This window comes from Thermobia domestica, chromosome 11 (genome assembly GCF_964235325.1).
Source record: "Thermobia domestica chromosome 11, izTheDome1.hap1.1, whole genome shotgun sequence".
Taxonomy (NCBI): Eukaryota; Metazoa; Arthropoda; class Insecta; order Zygentoma; family Lepismatidae; genus Thermobia; species Thermobia domestica.
In genome coordinates this window covers 40,886,676-40,908,704 of record NC_137464.1, presented here as the reverse complement: position 1 = coordinate 40,908,704, position 22,029 = coordinate 40,886,676, and the positions used below count along the sequence as shown (strand labels likewise).

The 22,029-nt window shown below is 35.4% G+C and overlaps 1 protein-coding gene across 2 annotated transcripts in view; it reads right to left on the bottom strand.

Moving 5' to 3' along the window:
• Positions 1-22,029, bottom strand: part of LOC145664063 (kin of IRRE-like protein 3) — a 522,782-nt gene that overhangs the window by 52,258 nt on the left and 448,495 nt on the right. For both annotated transcript variants that reach the window (XM_081730403.1, XM_081730404.1), the window contains exon 9: positions 18,371-18,664. In XM_081730403.1, coding sequence (XP_081586529.1) covers positions 18,371-18,664 — 294 coding nt within the window. The remainder of the gene's footprint in view (positions 1-18,370; positions 18,665-22,029) is intronic.

Genomic DNA, 22,029 nt, shown 5'->3' with positions numbered 1-22,029 from the left:
ATAAAAATGATTGTCACTGACATGAGTGAGAGACATTTCCAATTCAAAATATTCAGATTGACTATCCTGAATCTAATTGTCTGGTTTTGAAATTTTATGCCCTGACGTAATATCTTTCTTTGTCAAACCAAAGGCCTTGGGGGAGGGGGAGAGAATGGTCATAATTTGTACGTGAGAGATATTGGCAACCATCATTTTTGGATTGGCGAGTGCGTCTGACTGAAATTTTGCGCCCTGCGCTAAGCAACACCCATCAGTAGTACGGGACGAGAAAAAAGCTGCTGCCATAGTGTTATTCAGGGAGGGTTTCGATATAATTAGATACATTGAAAATTTCAATTGCATCTTAGAAACAATTAAAGTCCCAAAATTTAAAAAAATGTAACTTGTAAACAGTGGCGTATTTAGGGAGCTATCCGGCTCCCCATCCGAAAAAATAATGTTAGTTTTTCGCATTCCACGAATAACAATAATTCTTCTTACCATTTCTAAGAATTTAATTGACTTTCCATTTTCTTATGCCTTTTGTTAAGAAAAAACGAAAATTTGGTTTTTATTTTTCTTAAGGGAAATTTCAAAATTTTTTCACACCTTTAGTTTTCAAGGTATCAGATTGAAACTTTTCATACGAATTGTATATACTTTCAGGTATTTGTCAAATTTTTTTGAGATCCCTACGTAAAACCGGGTCCGGGCATGAGGGGCGCGAAGTTTACCGAGGGGGTGTTTTTCAGAAAAAAATCCGTTTTTTCCCGATTTTTCCGGTTCAAGTATATGATACATACATGTGAGTAGCATCGTTGGAAATGGCTAGTAATACTAATGAAAATAATTTTTGAACCATGACTCTAGACTAAACAGTAATGACGCAGTAAATTTATATATATATATATGTATAGAGAGAGAGCCTAAATTCAGAATTTCAATATTTTTCCCGAACTTTGTTTTCAAGATACAAGATTGAAGTTTTGCACATGTATTATATATGTAACAAAGTATTTTTAGAAAAAAAAAATATTAGATCCCTATGTCAACCCAGGCCTAGGCCAGAGAGGCAAAATATTTTGGTTGGATTTTCAAAAATACTTCCCGTTTCTCCTGTTTCCAGTTCAGGTGTATGATACGGACATGTGAGTAATACTGTTGGAAAGAGCTTATGGCGTTTCAGCCATGACTCTAGGTCAAATAGGAATGACGCAGTACATTTTTGAAGTATTTTTTATACATATATGAAAACATAGGTGACTTTCACACTTTTAAAAATTTCTCCCGATCTCAGTTTTCGACATACAAGAAAGAAATTTAGCACATGTATTATGTGCATAACAGCTTATTTAAAGAAAATCAGATCCCTACGTTAACCTAGGCCCCAGCCAAAGGGGCAAAAAAAAAATTTTTTTTTGAAAAATCTGATTTTTAAAAATTTTCTTATTTCTGGTGTATAATACGGCCAAGAGAGTGGTACGGTTGGAAAGTGTGATCTATCCTGAAAACAACGAGGTATGAATCATGATCCTACGATTAATAGTAAGGAAGCAGTAGCTTCTTTGAGTGAAAGTCTAAAATTTACCTCAAAAAGTGGACATCCTTAAAGGATTAACCCTGTTAGTATAAAGAAAATCGTAAACTCGAAATGAAATAGCTATTGAATGAACATTATTCATTGAAAAGTCATGGTTTATAGGTTCATTCTCTTCAGCATGAAACAAGCTTTCCAAACATGATATGTATTGGGGCCCATAACGTACTTGAACAGGGAAAATTGGGAGAGTGTCGGGAAAATTCTCTCCAGAAATTCCTCCCATCAACTTTGGACCCCTCTGGAGAGGCCTCGGGTAAAAGTACACAATCCAAATGTATCTCGAAAAATAATATAGCGAATAAGAAATGTGTGTAAAAGTTTTGTATTGATAGAGGGAATAGGTATGAGGGGAAAGCGTGTATTAGACCCTATTATTATACAACCTTTTCTCTCATATCTTGGATAAGCTTGCATATGTGCATTATTTTTATTCATATTAGTTTCATTTTTTTGTATATAGTTTAGTGGTTTAGTGAATCTTTGGGATTCTTTTAGTGATTTTTTGGTGAGTTGTAGTGAATTGTGTTTGCATTGGCTGCCAACAGTTCCTTCAGTGTTCTATTCAAGTTGTGTCTGTGCATTCGACAATATGCTGTGAAGTGCAACTAGGCAAGCATATTCATTCATAGTTTTAGAAAAGCATATTTATTCATAGTTTTTAGAAAAAAAACACTCATGTTAATTAATATACAAGGTTTACACTTTCTTAACAGTGTTTTAGAGTGCTACTCAGTTTATGTGTGACCGAAGACAAAGTATGATGGCTTAGCAAGCAACCATATGGTTTAGCTAACAAGCAAGCAACAATTACTGCAGAAAGAAGTTAAGATAAGTAATTCATTGTACTAATCTTTAAGTATTATATCATTATATTAACATATGAACTATTATATTAACATGTTATATTTATCATATTAACGCATGTACTTTTGAATAAAAATTGAAGCAAGTAACATCTAAAACATTCGTTAAGTTTTATTTCTCGGGTCGGGTTAATGGACTCTAGGGTCTTCCTCTGTTGTCCATGGCACCTAATATTTTGTGAACATGTCTTTGTTATGTTTATCAAATGGATTAGGTTTGGTTCGGATGTCCGGATGACAAGTTCATGCCCGTTCCTCTTTAGGTAAGTATTGCCGATCATGTAGATGACTTTCGAAAAAGGACAAGATCATAATATGCCGTTTAGAAGTTGTTTAAGAACTTTCCAAGATTAAAAAAAAATGGTCCATAGATTAGTTTCGAACGGGACATGCCTCTAAAACAATGAAAGTGATACGATCTAAAATTAGAAAGTGTTAATTCTGCAGCTTAAGAGATATTGTTATAATAATGAACAGTGCAGTAGTAGCTCTAATAGTGTTTATGTTAACACCAATATAGAGAATATTAATGTATTTAGCTTTTATCGTAAATAAATTTCTTCAAAATTTTAAGGATTTTCCACCAAAAAATATTTACTAGAGTATGCAGCAATACGTGAAACCAGCCATCCAGCCAGCCTATCACGCCATCCTATCACCAGATCTGAACGAAAGACGTGGCTTCACATTTTCTTCTTAAATAGTTTATTTATAATATAATAAAATGTCAAGTTTAATGGTAGGAAAAATCAAGCATTTACAGAGACATCTACTGGTTAAGTTTAATCTTTATCAACATGTAGAAGAACCTATGGAAATTCCCTTTTCATAATCGTATACTACGCGTACTGTATATACTGTACCTATAACTGGAAAAGAAATTAAAATAAGGATATTACAGCCTTCATTATATATATATATATATATATATATATATATATATATATATATATATATATATATATACTCTGTGCGTTAACAGCTGGGAAAGAAAATAGATACGAGAGTTCTGATCACGAGAAACAAAAGAAAAATAACAAAAATGTGGTTTGCACTGGGGAAAGGAAATGGGTTTCTTTATTACTTGCGTTGCTTCTCGTATTTCTTTTGTTTTCGTTCCATGTCCAGTCTATATTTTTTCCCCTTGCCTCTTTATTGAACTTCAACTACGTGAACTACGAAACTACAGCATTCAGTGTTGCCAGCTGCCACTGATAATTTCTATTCTTACAATATTTTGTTTCTCAACTTAACATGAGCCATAATAAATACTTTCTATTATATATCACTTACCTATCAAGTTCAGTTGAAAAAAAGAGATGGCACATTTGTTCATTATAAATGATGGATACGTTAATTATATTAATCATGGAATTTCTTATGCAAATTGACCCTGTAATACAGTTCTCTGCATAATGTGAAATAGTGTGGTGAGGAGCAGAGGCGGATCTAGACCTAGGCGGGGAGGCCTTGGCCCCCATTACATTTTTGAAAGTTTATAGTAAATTCATGATATACTGTACCTATCATAATCTGGGTTCTGGTTGCCCCCTCCCCCAGTTTTTACCTTCTAGATCCGCCCCTGATCAGGACCATCTTGTACTCTAAGGGTTGATCTTGTATGTTGGTATTTAAAGCTGTCACCTACACCGGCGTTAAGCCTATATTAGAGTTTGGAACCCAATTTCATAATAAGTGCCCCATTCTGGATAACATCGATGTTAGGTAAGAATTGATAACACAAAGTCTCAAAAGCCCAACTCCAAAAAATAGATTGTCTTCCAGAAACAATCGAACTTTTAGACACATTAATTATGTATTTTTTAAAGTATGAATGGCTTTCTTTATTTAGAAAACACATCAGCTAAAAATGGAGACAGTTTTCTTGGAAGGGAGCTTTCTAAATTGGTCTTTGCCATAGCTTGGTAAACCTGGTTATTTTACCAGATAGAGTGTTGTGGTTAACGACTACTAGAACTAGCTACTTAGCATCAGTTCAGCGTTCATTTTGAAGAAGTGACTGTAATAAATAACCTTTATTATAATCACATTTGAATACTTTACAAGTGTAAGGTACGAGCCCCTACACTAAGCTTTCTAGCTAACATTCCTAAATTTAAACTATGTAAACCTTTAACTATAGTGACTGAGAAGACTCCTGAAGCCTAGGCTCTACAGCAATCACAGAAATACTTTGTCTCACGTGTGATACCGTCGAGATTCGGTACATTTCGTCGAGCTGAGTTCCGAACGCACAGTTGAGAAAACGTTAACAGAATTGCACCAACAATGTTGGTGAAGTTAGAAGACATGGCGAACGAGTGACAAGTAAACAGCAGTTAAAGAATCATAACACGAACACTAACAATTATTCGAATTTGACTGCAACAACAATACTAGCAAAAATATAAAATAAGGATAATAATAATTACAAAACAAAACTTAACGTCAATCCTACAACACTGTAACTTTAGGAGGTGCTCTCCATATAGTGCAAGAGTAGGGATGGCCACAAAGTTCCGCTTCTTGGAGATCCGGTTTTCAGAACCGGTTCCGGAACTGGTTCCAGACCTGGATAAGAAAACCCGGTTCCAGATCCGGATCTTAGGAACCGGTTCCAGACCTGGATCCGAAAGCCCCCAAAGACCCGTAAAGGAAGCACAAAGTTCACCTTCAAAACACTGCAAAGAGGACCACGCGTTTTTGTCCTTCCTGCCCAGACCCACTTGTGCCCCCCCAGAAAATATTTTTGGTCCACCAGTGGGTGTTTAGCCAAATGGGTTCGCCAGTTACCCAATTTGTTTAGCCAAATGAGACAAGCGGCCGCTGCCTGGGCGCCTGCCTATCGCTTCCAGCATTTCATGTAGCATACTGTTCACATCCTGCCAGCAGCTCGGGTTTAGCGTAGGGATGGCCACAAAGTTCCGGTTCCGGTAGACTTGGAGATCCGGTTTTCAGAACCGGTTCCGGATCAGGTTCCAGGCCTGGATCTGAAAAACCTGTTCCGGATCCTGATATACTAGAACCGGATCCGTTCAGAGCCGACCGGTTCTGGCTATCCCTACGTAAGAGACAAAACTGACTAAATTTCATGGATAGGGGCTGACGACTGGGACACATCACCCCTTTCTATTGTGTAATGAAATCGACACGTCCAGGTCAAGCTTCACTATTCCATGCAACCTCTGTGTTAGTGAACTATTTATTTGTAATACATGAACAAAATCATCTTAGTCATTTATGAGAAATATGTACAGAGTGAGAAAAATACTCTCAAGAGTAAACAACCCTTCTGAGCAGATTTTCCAATATATATATATATATATATATATATATATATATATATATATATATATATATATATATATATATATATATATATATATATATATATATATATATATATATATATATATATATAAGAGAGAGAGAGTATTTGTTAATGACATTTTGATTTGTGAAATATAAACCAAATCGATATAGTAATTTTTGAGAAATTCATTTTTATTTATTTATTTATTTATTTTAACAGAAGAAACACTGACCACAGCTTAAAACCCACTTTATTTAAAATAATCAATCCAAAGCCATGGATAGTCTTATTATCTATTTTGTGTGCATGCCCTACATTTAATTACGAGAATAAAAGAAAATTCAATCCCTTCCCATCAGGAGAACTTTATATATATTAAAAAAAGTTAAGTTTAAAGTTTAGTTTGACAAGGTATGGCCTCCAGCAAATAGGAGACGGGTGAAAAGGCGGGCAAGAACCCAAAATTAACATTTTCGGATGCGGAAAAAGGGACTTTGAAACGAATAGATTCGTTTAAACTTTGAATTCGATATTTTTACCGATTACTATACATTTTTCTCTCTTATAGACGCACGAAAAAATATGAGTTTTTAGACTTATGAAATTATATATATATATATATATATATATATATATATATATATATATATATATATATATATATATAATTATTATATACAGGGTGTCCCAAAAGCAATGGCGAAGAATGAAACCACAGACTCCTGATACCAAAACAAGCAAAAAAAAAATTTGTATGACATATAGTCCGAAAATGGACAGGGGCGGAGGTAGACAGCTTCGAATGTGGGGGGAAAGGAACTTCACACCTGCCTATCGGAATAATAGGAAATGCACAAAGCCGGGTCAGAATTACATAAAAATCATCGGCTTGACATGTTAAATGCATGTAAAAAAGGTTGACATAAGTGTGCAAGGGACTCCCCACACATCGTCTGAAGATTCCCGGAATGACTTTCCGCCATGGCCAATGCAACGTTGAAGTGAAGATGGACAAAATACAGTACAAAAGTTATTGTTATCCATGAATGACAACCAAATGGTAATCAAAGTGCACTTAGGATGGTTGTACTAACTTCAGAGACAGTGTGAGAATTGAAAGATACTTTACAAGGAGGATGAAGTGTACATCCGAAAAAATTAATATGGATAAATTCAAAACTTACCGAAAACATACAGTTCTACAGAGGGAGATTTCCCTCTCATCCTCCCTGATTTCTGGGTATTTCTCAACACCTTTCCTAGCTTCTATCATTATTCTGGTAGATAGGTGTAAAGTTTTTTTCCCCCACTTTCGGAGCTGTCAAGCTGTGCCCATTAACATCCGGACTGTACATAATATAAACTTTTTTTGCTTGTTTTGGTGTCAGAAATGTGTGGTTTCATTTTTTACTATTACTTTTGGGACACCGTGTATATACTATATATTTAAAATTTCATAATGTTTTCTTCTGTTGTTTTCGTGTCTTTCTCACTTTCAAACCACTACGGTGCTGAACTTTACGAAACGCACTCTAATTTTGCTTGCGGTGGGGACACTCGGTCGAAAAAATGTAAAAAGCTTTATCAGCATAACCATCCTGAATGAGGTTTTTCCTTATTCACACCAGGGAAACGCTGGGATGATACCTAACATACAGGTCCCAGGTCGCTTCATTCTTTTCTCAATCGTTTCCTCGGATAGTGTGATCCTCAAGGGACGTCATCCTTCATACGTGACGGGCTAACATGGTCGCAGGGGCGGATCCAGGGGGGCGATCGGGGCGATCGCCCCCCGCCAGAAGAGGAAACTTTCTTATTTTATATATAAAAAAATCCATAAAATGTTTAGAGCTCTTAAAAGTAGCTTTAAGTAGCAGTATTACTACCGACCGCCCCCCCCCCACCAGAAGTCCGTCCTGGATCCGCCCCTGCATGGTCGTCGATGCCGATAGTCCAGAAATATAATTCCTAATCCTAATCCTAATACTCACTTTGCCTGCAAGCATCTAGTAATGGGTAACAGATATGACTGTCATCATGCTGTCCCACAAAGAACTGTGCATCCTCTAAATCAAATGCAGCAGGAAACTGTACCTCATCCATTGTATCTCCCAATAGTTATCCTAATGACTACCACCTCTTCCAGCGTCTTGATCACTTCTTGGAAGAGAAGATATCTCTTGATGATTGGGCGATGGAAAATGCAGTTAAGGACTTATTTCGCATCGCAGACCAGAGTGTTATTTTCGGGGAGGGGGGACAGTGGTTCAGTGGTAGAGAGTTTTCCTCTGGTGCATGGATATCCTTGGTTCGATTTTCGGCCAAGTAAGTTTGTAGCGGACAACATTGTGTCAATTGATTTTTTCGGGGGTAGTTCCGTTTCCTCCCACTTTCTCATTACACCAAATTTCCCATCATCATTCACTTGCCATAACCAACGTCTCCCTTAGCTTAAAAGGCACATTAAACTGAAAGATTTCAATCCCGATTGTTATTTCGCGACGAAATACCATCGCTGCCTCAATAATGATAAAGGTGTCTGGTTGGAGTTGGCGACTATATTGATTAACCACGTACTATAGCTTTCATTCTTTTGCCCTTTGAAAAATGACACACTTTGGGAGGACATACCATCGTATAACCTGGAGGTTTTCCATAATTCAATAATTTATATCCTTATAAATAATCCCGCATGCTGTTTCATTTTAAAATAATGTAGAAATTTACAAATTCAAATTACTTAAAATTCAAATTACATAAAGATTTGCGGAAAGAACCAATTATACAATCTTAGGTTATTTATGTAGACCATGAAACGTGTACAAAACCAGCTGAAGTCTTGCATTAGCTTTTATTACTATTGTATGTGGAATGTTAAATGACTTTCTTGTTTGTCATGAGCAGCCATGAATTCCAGAAACAAATCAGATCGTTTTTAACCCTCTTGCATCATACTATTTAGTTTCGCAAGACATGCATTGAACAATGATACCACCTTTTTTAGTTTAATGTTCCACTATTATGGACCAGGTCTACGGGAGATACTGAGATGGACGATAATGAGGGAATGGAAAAGTGGAAGGAAACGGACACATTCTTTGTGACTTTTAAATATTCAACATATTTTATGACATTTGTAGTAGCGTATCTAGAATGCATTTAACATAGCGGGTAGTCAGGAGTCCACTAAAGTTGTTAGGATGCTAAAAGACACATATAAGACGCTATAAGACGCTTTGACACTTTGAGAGCTATATGTTAAGACACTTTGAGAGGTTAACACTAACGTCCCTTATATAGAGAATTCAGTTGGTACATCATTATGACATTTGGGACACCCAAGGTTCGAAACTCAAGTTTATTTTCAGGATTTTCTGGTAAAGTGACAGAGTTCCATTATACAATATATGGTCAGTTTCTTTCTTCCTTCATTCTAATATAGCAAACGATCATTTAAATAAAGTAAAATTCTTTTTAACATTCACATATAACCGAACATACATACGAGTTGCTTTGCAGAAGACCATGGTAAGAGCCACTTTTACAATGAAGTTGAGTTAGTAGGTCGAGTGGGTTGTGATCGAGCCACAGAAGAGTATATAGGTATTTTAATTTTGGAAATGTACCTACAGATGGGAGGAAAAGCTTGTTTGTTTATCATTACATTACATTGCATGGAAATATTGAATTTCTTTTTCTAGTTTACTCGAAAGTAGGAAAATGTAACATACCATTGTCATTCCTCAAGCCGCTCATGTATATATTTGCATAAATCACAAAATAGTTTTATAAAGAACATTAAATATATTAAAATAGTTTTATAGACTCATTATTGTAAAGGAATTATTTCTAGTACTGAACTTAAATTTGGTACCTTAAGAATTTTATCTATAGCTTCTACTGCCTTTCAATAAAATAACTCTGAGTGTTTGATAGGGTCATCAAGTCTAGGAGGCTCAAGTGGGTAGGTCATGTAGGGAGAATGGAAGAAAGTAGGAACGCTTTCAAATTTTAGCTGGAAGTCCAATCGGGAAACGACCATTAGGGAGACGTACGCGCTGATGGAAGAACAATATTAAGATGGCAGTAATAGGAATACGTAGTTGAAACTAATCCCAGTTGGCTAAGGATGGAAGTCAATGGATTTTTTTTGTGAACTCCGCATTTAAACTACGGGTTCCATAGGCCATAGAGTTTAGTATTTGATAGATGGAACGTACGTAGCCCTTGTGCCCTAGGGATATGGACTTCCTCGAGCGAAATCCCGAATTTTCTGGAAATGTATTCTCATTTAGGGAAGATTTCACAAATTTTAACATAATTTCTCTTCTTCATATTAAATTTAGGTGCCACGGTGAATCAGTGGTAGAGCGTTCAACTCTGGTACATTGGCGTTCAACTCTGGTGCATTGGCATTCACCTCTGGTTCGATCCGAGCTCGAGATGAACTTAACGATTTCATTTCATTTTTGATATTAAATTTTTGATCCTCTTAAAAGCTGTGGACCATTCTGAATGAAATTCCTGCACGCCTGCCTGTTTGGTAGAACATTTTATTTATTTATTTATTGTCGATTTGTACTATGTTTTTCAGAATTTTAATGACCATTATTGAGAAGGGAAAGAAGAAGTTTCCGAATAGTGAGAGCTGGCCTCCTGGCTACCTCTATAGCCCTGCCACTGAGCTTATACTTAAAAAGAAGGAAAAGAAAAATGTGAACATGATTTGTGAAAAATGTGATATGGCAACGCTGTCCACAAACCGATTATTTCTTTACAATATCTCCCTGCGGAGATAGGTTTAACTAGCTTTAATAGAGAACATCCCAAAAGCCGACGTAAATGGTTAGGAAGAAACGAAAGAGAAATAACCATTTGACGAAAAGCGTAAGAATTTCATGACAAGAGAGAGAGAGTCTGTAGTTGTTTTCAGCTTCCGCTTAGACATTTACGATTGGTCTGGTGAGCGTAGAAACATAAGCTTGGGAGGGGATGGGCGAAGGAGAAGAGAGAGAGATATCACAGTTTTCTATTGGTTATATCTTTTTCAATTAAGGATGTTCAGTTTTCTATTGGTTATATCTTTTTCAATTAAGGATGTTGACCATTCGTGGCATTAACGACGAAAATTCCATATAGAGATAGAAATGATTCGTTTTATCTTCTTTGTAGAAGGTAATTTCCCATCTTTTTAGTATTTTCCTAAAATGCTATTATATTTCCTTTATGTTATTTTATAGGTGGAAAGTATCTCTATACATACTGTATGCTTCTGGTACATTTTACGAGTTCTTTAAGCAAATACTATTTCTAAGAAGATTAGACTAATAAATTAAATTACTAAATAGGACAACATAAACTTTATCATTGGATATACCAAACTTCCCAAGAATTCTGTTTCTGTACATATTCATAAGTAATATACAAATATACGTACATATATAGTTTAATACAAAGGGACCCTGGTGCATGGAATCCGGTTACGATTCTCAGTAAGAGAGACTTGAAATGTATTACAATTTTCCATTCTACACTATTGATCCGTGTCTCATACAACCTCGGTGGTGGAATTGTCGCAAAAACTCCAATTCAGCCACACAGAGAAAAAAACGCATGTGATGTACCTGAAAAAGTAGATTACATGCGTAAATCCTACAGCTTTTGGACTTAACTTACGACTGTAGGCAGCATCGTGCAAAAAACGTATGCTTTATAGTACTTTACGTATGAATGTTTCATATATAGGTACTTTCCGTATGAAACAAAATAAATGTATATAGGTGGTCAGGACCTCAGTTACAGATGGACGTATGTAACATATAGCTGGCGTATGTAATATAAGGAAGACTTTTAAGTGTCAGACATCCTGTAGTGGCATGAGGATATATACTTATCATGCTCTTTCTGAGTTTAGTTGATTTTGAGTTTAACGTCCCTTTCAGCAGCGAGGCTATATGAGAAGGGAGCTACTGATTAACGTACAATCCGAACCACATGAGCTCCCACCGAGAATCGAACCCAGATCTCCCTCGCCAAACGTACTCTTTTGTTCGACTGATATAATTATACCTCATTTTTAGATTAAATTGTTTCAACTACACGGTAATATAGGTTTAACAGATTCAGAAAATTAATAATAATAATAATAGTAATAATAGAAAACCGGAACACTTGGCACTCGTCGCAAATAATTTTACAATTCATCTAGCGAATATATGCGTAACCTTCGATTCTCCATCCAAGGTCGGAAGATTGTCGAATATTGAAACATGGAATTTACTACAGAGCTATCAGTTAGAAAAATATGAAATTACATTGCTATTATGCTATATAACTACGAGCCATAAATTTGATGTTTTATTTTTTTATAAAAAATAATAAATTTGTATCCCGTTGTTAATTTCCTCGGAACACCGGATGACTGACCGAAAAAAGGGACAATTCTGTTAAAAACGAGATGTCTTGTCACCCTATTCTAATATTGTAGAAATGTTTCCATTTGTATCCAATTTGACCCGTGTGAAACTATGATGCACTTATATGCCACGTATTATTTTCCTAAAAAAGCTATTCTTGTATAATGTCATGGAAAGCAGTTTCATTTCGAGTAAACTATGTTCGGGCAGAGTAGCTTAGCGCATTTCAAGTAAACTATGACGCGAAAGGTAGGGTTAGCTTAGCGGTAGAACGCTCGCCAAAGTGCGAGATGTCCCAGGTTCATTCCCTGGTCAGGTGATTTTTTTTCCTTTGGATAACACAATTTTCGTGGTATTTCTCGAGATTCATCACTTTCCAAGTTCCTCCCGCACTTTCGTTCTACGAAAAATCTTTCACTATTATTCGCTTTCGTTTATCACGTCTCCTTTAACGTAAAAGGCATAATCATGGGAAACAAAATTCAAAATTTCACATTATTTGTCAAATAATTACATGTCATTATTATTTTCAGAAGGTAAAATAATAATAAAAACACAAAATGTATACTTTAAATGGTTATCTTGCTAAAATGTTCTTCGCATACGGTATATTTATATACGTATTTACAGTGTCGTATTTAGAGGGAGCTTCCGGGCTTAAGCCCCCCACCCCCCCGAAATCTTACTTACTATAGTAAAGTATATGAAATATCTTGCAGAATTTTCACATTTTCAGGAAAAGCCCCTCCCCCCGAAAGTTAGCAAAGCCCCCCCCTGAAACAAAATCGTAAATACGCCACTGCTTATTTATAATATGATTAAGTAAAAACATGTCGTACCGGAGCAGTGTGCACTTTTGCTACGAGTAAGTTCGGAACAAACTATTATTGTTTGCCACTTTTTGCCACTTATATATGGCGGAATGTGTTTTTGGATCTAGGGACTTCTCAAGGTTTAGATAAAAGATCGTAATATGTTTATATTCTTAACGTGTTCCACAATTCCTGACTAAGAGTCACTCTAAAACCAGTGTTGCATGTAAGATATAATAGAACACTGCTCTCCTTCAAATTAAGAAGAAAAAAATCTATGGAAATACAGCATTACTTACTACGTATAATATATCTATAATTTCAGAATAATAAGAAAGAAAAATATGTTCATCCTTCTAAAACAAAACTTGGCTAATAGCAGTTCGAACAGCTCGTCAGGACTCTCGGTTCTGATTGGTACTGTTACGTGCTTACCACGTGACTAAGGACAGCTAATCAGAGTTAAGTAACTTGAAAAACTGTCTATACTACTACGCTTCTACATTGAATCATTCAAAAATGCAAAATTGAAATCGGTATCTTCATAGTACATTAATTAGTATCGTTTTATTCTTTATCCTTTAATATTGTGGCATGGGATGTCGTGAATAGGTCGCATAGTGAAAACATAAGTTTACGTATATTGCAAGTAAATTTCATTATATTCCTATTTCACACTTATTTTAACCATTAATCTAGAATGAAGTACAATCAAAATATTACAATTGCTCGTACTTAAAATTCAAATAATAATAATAATAATAATAATAATAATAATAATAATAATAATAATATATCGAATATTTGTAAAATCATATTATACCCAATTAGTTATGTGTATACAGGCTTTGCTAATCTGTGTCACAATATTTTGGAAGCATATACCTCACATCAAACTATGGACCTTTAAAGTTCATTTTTTTCACGTTTTCGGCACTCTGTAATTACGAAACTATACACTCGACTACACGTCCATATTGCTAAAACCTTAAAAATAGGTTCGCAATCTACCTTAAACGGGACCGGTTTTGTGACGTAAAAGGCAGTTAGAAACTTCCGGAGGCATATTAAACGGAGACCTTTTGTCTGAGTTGCAAACCCCAAACCATTCTCATACATGAAATTACTGAATGGCCTTGACGTCCAATCAGTTCCTCCAAGAAGTAATTTAAATTAATGCAAGTCTTGGGGGCGTAGATATCGTAGCTCAGAATTAATTAGAAACATGGGAGTAGAAATTCAAAGATAAAATTCGATAACACAGAAATAATTTAGAATAAGAATTTAATGAACTGATCTCGCATAAATGAATAATCACAGAGCATGGTATGGACAGGTATGACTTAAAGACTAGAGAAGACAATGCATAATCACTTACTTTTGGTAACGGTGAGCAGAACCTCTGATGGACAGAATGACAGAGTAACAAAACTAATGATGAATGATCTGACTCGCAGAGTTTCGACGTCAAAATAGAACTTCTCATACCCGGAAGAGAATCCGGTAGTATTTATATGATTTTTCCGTCATGTCAACATTCTTGCACATTCTTTCTGAGTCTTCCAGTTCTAGAAGTCATAGCCGGTCATTTGCATTGTAGAAGTCAAGGCACTCTTAATTTTCCATTGGATTATGACTCCTAAAGAATATTCAAACTGCCTCCACTTCATACAGTGCCTATTTTATACACATTTTAAAATTAAATTAAATATTTTGTTTGATTACACATTGTGGTACACAATAATATGAACTTTTTGTCTTAATTTGGTGTAAAGAATCTATTTCCAAAATATTCTGAAAATTTTTGTAATACTCTGTACAATACGAAACACTACATATACGTAATAAGCACAAGTAGAGACCTAAGTTCACTGGACGTCTTTCAGTCACCAAAGTCCTACACTTGGCCGCGGGACATTCAGGATCGTAATCGATAATTTAAAAATGTAATGGAAATATCCACGACATTTCCCTTTGATTTCAATACGATGTGTCTGTCATGAGACAACATATGAATGTCCGAAAGTCTTCCTGTAAATATCTCGCGAAGAAACCACAATTGACTCCACAGGGATCCCCCGTGAAGTCCAATTTCTAGCACATAAGTGGATGTCAATGCTTCCAGAGGATTTGCTCTGGAAGTCCCAAGAATAGGCCTGTGCTTATGTTAGCTAATTCAAAGTACCAAGACAACTAGCGTCAACATCTAATGAATACAATCCTTTAGGTTATTTTTGGTGGCACAAATAATTTCTCATGTTGTGTCATGTTTTAATTAGGATCACGCTAATGGGCCTTATAAAGTGTAATGTTAGTATGTTAGTGCGTCCGTCCAATACTCGCACAATAACAATTGATCTAAAGAGAGATTTTGAACTATATTTTTGCGAAGTTAACTAAAGTGATTATCTCCGTCGACTTCGTTAATAGAATCGATCTGATATCATATTCAAGTATAACGGGACTTTAACAGTGACTATCTATCCTGTTTAAAATCTATAACATTTCCTAGCTCCTATGCAACCTACACAGTAGTCTAGTAATGTTGGTTGCCTATGACGAAAACGATATGTAATTTCTCTTACTCAAATTGTCTCGGCCGACTTTACTCATGAGTCAATCCGTTAAACATCTTCACGGGTAATAGAATTTTAACGGTGGCTATTTATATCCCGTTTAAAATCTATAACATTCCCTAGCTTCTATGTAACCTGCACACTAGCTAAGAAATATTGATTGCGAATAATGAAAAGGATATGAAGCTTCACTTCCTACAATTATCTAGAACGAATTTGTTAATTGAGTTAATACGTTAACATCTTCACAGATAGTTGGACTTTCACGGTGGCTACTTATATCCCGTTTAAAATCTATAACATTTCTAATCTCCTATGCAACCTGCAGAGTAGCAAAGAAATGTTGGTTGCAAGTAATAAAAATACTATGCAGACTTTCCTACTGCAATTATCTCGGCCGAATTCATCGTTAAAATTCTTATGGGTAACAGTGAGCATTGATATTCCATTTTGTACTATGAAAATAGCGGTGTGTAAGTTTAGAATGCCAGAATTTACATATCATGCCGTTAGTTAAGAGCAATATTTCTCTAGCGGTTGGTATCTACCGGACAAACTGAAATTTCTGAGCGTAACCTTCTTTACTGCCTTCAAAGAGTTTACTGTTTCTGCCGAGTCGCGGCATTCCTGTTCTTTTTGCCAAATGGATATACACCAAGCACAATATGTCTGTCTTTCTCTAACTTCATATTCTACGGCTCTTTCAATTTTTTTTTAAAGTTCAAACATTTGTTCAAGGTTAACATACTTGGTTCTACATAAGAGGTAGACCTGGCCCATAATCTAAGGACGTTTGCCAAAATTGACCTGCAGAATGTTCTAAGCTGTGCGGATGCCACACGAGAGATTGTCGTTTCGCAAGTCTTAATTTATGGCTGTATATTTAAACTCTTATGTATCTTGAGTTTTCAGAAATGTTCGATTTGATTTGTTTGTCTGAATTATGCATTAAAAACCTTCCTACCAAAATCACAAGCAAATGTCTGTAGCTGGAAATATGGCATACGTTCAATTCTGTGTTAACGACATCACTGCACTGAGTACAATGACATTTTTTCCTGATTTTCCAGACCATGAACTTTAATATCTCTTAATTCAGATGTCTAGAAATATGCTAATTTATTATATAGAATCAATTTTAGTAAAGATGAGAGGCTCATTTGATTTAAAAAAACGAACTAATAAAATCTGTTTCCAAAAAATCACAGAAAGTAAAAATAACCTCTTTCGCGACAAGTTATCAGTGGCACGCCAGAGTACACGAATATCCTCCCAGACTTGTAATGTAATTCAAGTAATAGAAAAGTATCCTTTTCGCTATACAAAAAAGCTGTTTTCCAAAACAGTTCTCTGCTCCTCTGTTTGACCTCTTCAAGAAATTAAAGCTAACTTCTTCACTACAGATCATAAAAGTTGATTTTAAGTTTAACGTCCCTTTCAGCAGCGAGGCTGTATGAGTACATGTCATGAAATACAATGGTTGTATGTGGAGGTAAATGCTGCAAAATGTTTCTACTTCAGTGGACTTTGTGGTGGACAAACACCGTGCTCGTGGGTCTTCTCGGGGTTCTCCCGTTTCCTCCCCCTTTCTTCATTCCACCATTTCATTCATCTATCATCACCGTCTCCTTTAGCCTAACCGACATAATCGTGGGACGTAAAACTTAAATATTTCATTTAATTAATTTTTGTTTCTACTTCAGCACTCATTGAGATTATAGGAAAATCAGAAGCAAACTCAGTCATATTTACCTTCGTAGGTACTCATTTTAAAGATTCTCTGAGAAACTCAGTCATATTGGAACGAGAGAAATGTAGCACCGCTAATCGAACCTAGGCCAAGACAAATAATAGTTTTGCAACTTACCCACTGCACTCTAAATATTTCAGTAGAAGTGTAGTAAGTCTAATTTTACGAGAAATCAATTTAAATTGATATTTCCAGTGTGGTTCTTACTATACTGCAATTAATACTACTTGTTCTTTCTGACATCTCGCTGCGCGCATGTGATGCTCAATGCTGTGTTGCCAGTTTTTGAGTCGGGTATCGAAACGTGAAATTATTCTCTGCAAGTAAATCTCAGTTATATAAAATTAAATGATACAAAAGAGAACTAAAAAGACTGCTCTCAATAACCAGCAGATCCACTATTCAAGTTGACATTCGACAAAAACAATCTGGATTTGTATATTTTCAAATTGGCAACGTTTCGGAAAGGGTGGAATGTTTACCATTGCAGAGCGAGAGAAATGAGCCACTAATAATTTCTCAACGTGCTGTTGCCATAAAAACAGTTCTTGCTTGATTGTTGAAACCAAGGATGTTATAAAATAGAGGATCTGCCCATACGTATCTTCATCATATGAACTCAATGAAGCCCAAAAAACAACCGAGCATCGTCTAAACCCACACCTCTGATTGGCTACTCTCGCTTCCGCCATGATTGTTGGCTCGAAACATTGCGATCTTAGTGGCGCGGAGTGGGCAGAGTAGGTGTGGCGAAGCTGTGACGTATGGCTTCACGATTTTGTTGTATGGGCAGATCCTCTATTTTCTAACATCCTTGGTTAAAACCACGTGCAAGAAGGAAAAAACAAAGGAAAGGAACTGTCAGAAGGAACAAGTTGCATCAAATGGACTGTAGAATACGAGCCAACATTAGTGTTATAAAATGGCGCGCCAATAATGCAACGTTAAAACATCGTATTGTCAAAAAGCACAAGAAAAGAGCTCGATTTATCATGATATACATTTTATATATATATATAAAATAACAAAATATAATCCTATCGCATAACTAAGTTTACCTGCAGGGACTACCTGAAACACGCAAGGAGTCTTCTGATAACCTATGACATTGCTACCCCAACACGAAAGGGTCCCATAATCGTGATCTGTCTCGGGTGTGTATGTCAAGGTGCTTGTTGTTCCATTACTGATGTATCTTGTAGGCAATACTTCTGTATTTTCACCAGAATTATTGAATTTCCATCGAAAACTAACATCTGTTGGGTCTGCCATAACTTCACATTTCACGTAGATCTGTTCGGCCAACGATGCTCCAATAATTACTACGTCATCTACTTTGCATACCGGGGAAACTGTAACAAAAGAAAATAGCGTATAAGTAAATTGATACACTAACAACACTGTGCTTTATTATCTATGGTATCTATTTTAGGTTAACATATTGCCACTAATTATATATACACACGGCTTTCATCAGGAAATACACCCTTACTACTTTCGAATGTCTTTTTTTTTTTTTTTTTTTAAGTTGAGTTGCATTTCTCGGCGCATATTTATTTTAGGGGGGCTTTACCATTTTGCCTCTGAATACAACGCTATGGCGTCCAAATATTTGGGTAAACAACTACAGAACAGAAAATACAAACCAAACTGTTTTATTCGGACATTTGAAAACTTAAGTTCTATCTAACCGAGTCAGGAGAGGACCAGCGTGGTAGAGCAGTAGTGCATCATAGGGAGCAGTCTCATCAGCAAGGTTTTTAAAAAAATACATATTTCTTCCCTTACTTTTTGAAGGAATATTGTCTTATATAAGAAGATTATGAAGTTACTTTGTATTGGAACATTGGCTTCACTTAACACTTGAGTTGGTTTCCTTACGTTTTATCACGTGGTTACAAGCATGCAATTTGAATTACGTCATAGAACATTATTTCGCATATCAGATGTAAAATTTCCATATATTTTGATGTAAAAATACGTATTTCTCTCGTAAATTTTACAAATCTATGCTAATCTAAATTAGGGTAGCATTTTATGTTCTACAATACAGTAATCCTGTAAATATACACCGGAAATAAAGTATTAATACTAATTGTAAATAAACTAATTATACTATATTTGCAAGATGTTTTCTTTTAAATACACTTTTTATTTCCTATGTTTGTAAATAACAGCAATGCCTTAACCTTTGCCTTAAGAATATCTGTCTCCCCGCTTGCTCCCACAAGAAATTAAAGCAGGCGTCGTCACTGGATAGATGGCAACCCTAGCCATGCCGTAAGGTTCGTACATTTCTGGTATTTTACATGATTTTATTATGAGCTTGTGTCTTGGAATTAGGATAAAATCCTTCGGGACGCAAAATCGTCACGTAATATGTGTATTTGTGTTCAACACTCTCGTTCTTAAATTTAAAACATGTAATCGCCAAGAAATAGATAAGAAGTGCCATTGCTAGAAAAATGCCACTAGCAGATAAGTTGATAACCGACATGATATGACACTGCTTAAATATCAATCAGATTAGTTCATATGACTTTTAAATGCTAAGAAGAATGTGTGATCTCACATACAATATAAGAACTAATATTTCCTTATTATAGCATGTAAATGTAAAAGAAATGTGTTATTCAAATCGAAAGTGTATGGCATTTACTTATCAATATAGGAATCTTAAATCTCTACTGTACCGGTAACCTTGAAGAAATATCAATACAATTTAACTTATATAACTTAATTAATGAAAAATTAAATGTTTGGGTGATATCTTACACCAGAAATCGAAGTGCAAAAGTTTATATATATATATATATATATATATATATATATATATATATATATAAATTTGTTACGAAGTTTTTGTAGATTGACACTCTGCCAACATTACGTTAACAAAAGTGATGAAAGAGGTTTGAAAGAGTACTCATACCCTATTAAAGCTTGCATATGCGCTACATGATATAGTTATCTTCCTGCCCAGAAGACTACTTAAAATTTAAAAATGGCATTGTACTTATCATTGAAGACCTCGGTGCAAAAAGGGGACACCTCCAATTGTACATTTGGTTCAGGATTGAAAGAAAAATGTTTTTAAAAAATTAATATTTGTACATTAGCCTCTGAGCGATTTGTAAAGAGAGGTGCTACTATAGGGATAAAACATTTCTTTACAAAATGTTTGGAGGCTAAAGTACAAATAGTGAATGTTAAACAGTTTTTCTTTCAATCCTGAACCAAATGTACAATTGGAGTTGTCTCCTTCTTGCACCGACGTTTTCCATTTTTGTGACCAATTGCAGGTTAAAGAATCAAAGGAAACATGTATAAGTTTAATGAAATTTACGAAAGAGGCGGATAAGCAGGTAAAAACACAATAATAAGCCGCCAAGTATTGTATCGACACAAGTATAAGCCGCCAAGGGAACTGATCCTGGGGGCCAAGGGGGCTCGCCCCCCTCCAAAGCTCACGTGGGACCCCCTATTGTATTTATTAGTGTACAATATTTGGCACAATTTGAGTACAATTTGTCTTAAAATCTTCATATATATATATACCTTCTGCATCTGAATGACACCCCCCCCCCCCGAATTTACAGAGAAATCGGTGCTCTTGTAAGAAGCACATTTTTATACAAGTTTCACTTGTAAGCAATAAGATGCGTCTTATATTCGCGACTCTACAAAAATGATATTGTATACTACTAAAAATGTGCAGATTTCTCATTTTGAAATAACGATAATGCAACAATATGCTAGCGTTATAGAATCTGGTCGCATTGTTGATACTGTAGGGTTACCCAACAATAATATGGACAAATCTGTGAACATTATTCATAACGTCCTCCTTGAGTTTACAATTAAGATTATATCGGTTGTATCCCTAAACTTGTACCATTCATTTCTGCTGAAGTGGATCTACTGATTTGTCGCTAATATGAACGATCGTGCAGAGAAGAAAGTAATATTAAGTTGAGGATAAATTAAAATATGTATCTCCCTAAATGTTTATAAAATGTGTATCATGCTTACTGCACCAATGAGATCATGTCAAGAATTGCCGTAGCCAAAGAAGTATTCGACAATAAAAGATCACTCCTAACATGCAGGCTCAATATTGGACATATGGAGCATTTGACTGTATGGTTCAGAAGACTTGGACATTACAGAAACTAGTAAAGAAATATTTAGAGAGCTTCAAAATGTGGTGTTGAAGGAAGATGGAGAAGATAAAATAGACAGAGAGAATAAAAGATGGTTTAAAACGTATAGGAGAGAAGAGGACACTTCTAGACAGCATCCTTCATAGAAAGCCCAATTGGATTGGGCACATTTTACGAAGGAATTGTCTTCTTCATATCGCCATAGAAGAAGAGATGGAAGGAAAGCGAGGAATAGGAAGAAGAAGAATGCTACGGGTCGATGATTTGAAAAATAGAAGAAAGTGTTGGGAGTTAAAATAGGAAGCTAAAGATCGAGAAACATTTCTGGGTCCAAATCTAAGATTTAAAAAAAATAGTGCGAGGACCTGCCGAAAGACAGAATACTTAATAATAATGATAATATCCCTAAGTATATTTTCCTCAATCTGCTACTAAATGACTATTTGCATTTTCTTTCCTTTTCTTGGCTTACTCGAGTATCATCTTTTATTATTATTATTATTATTATTATTATTATTATTATTATTATTATTATTATTATTATTATTATTATT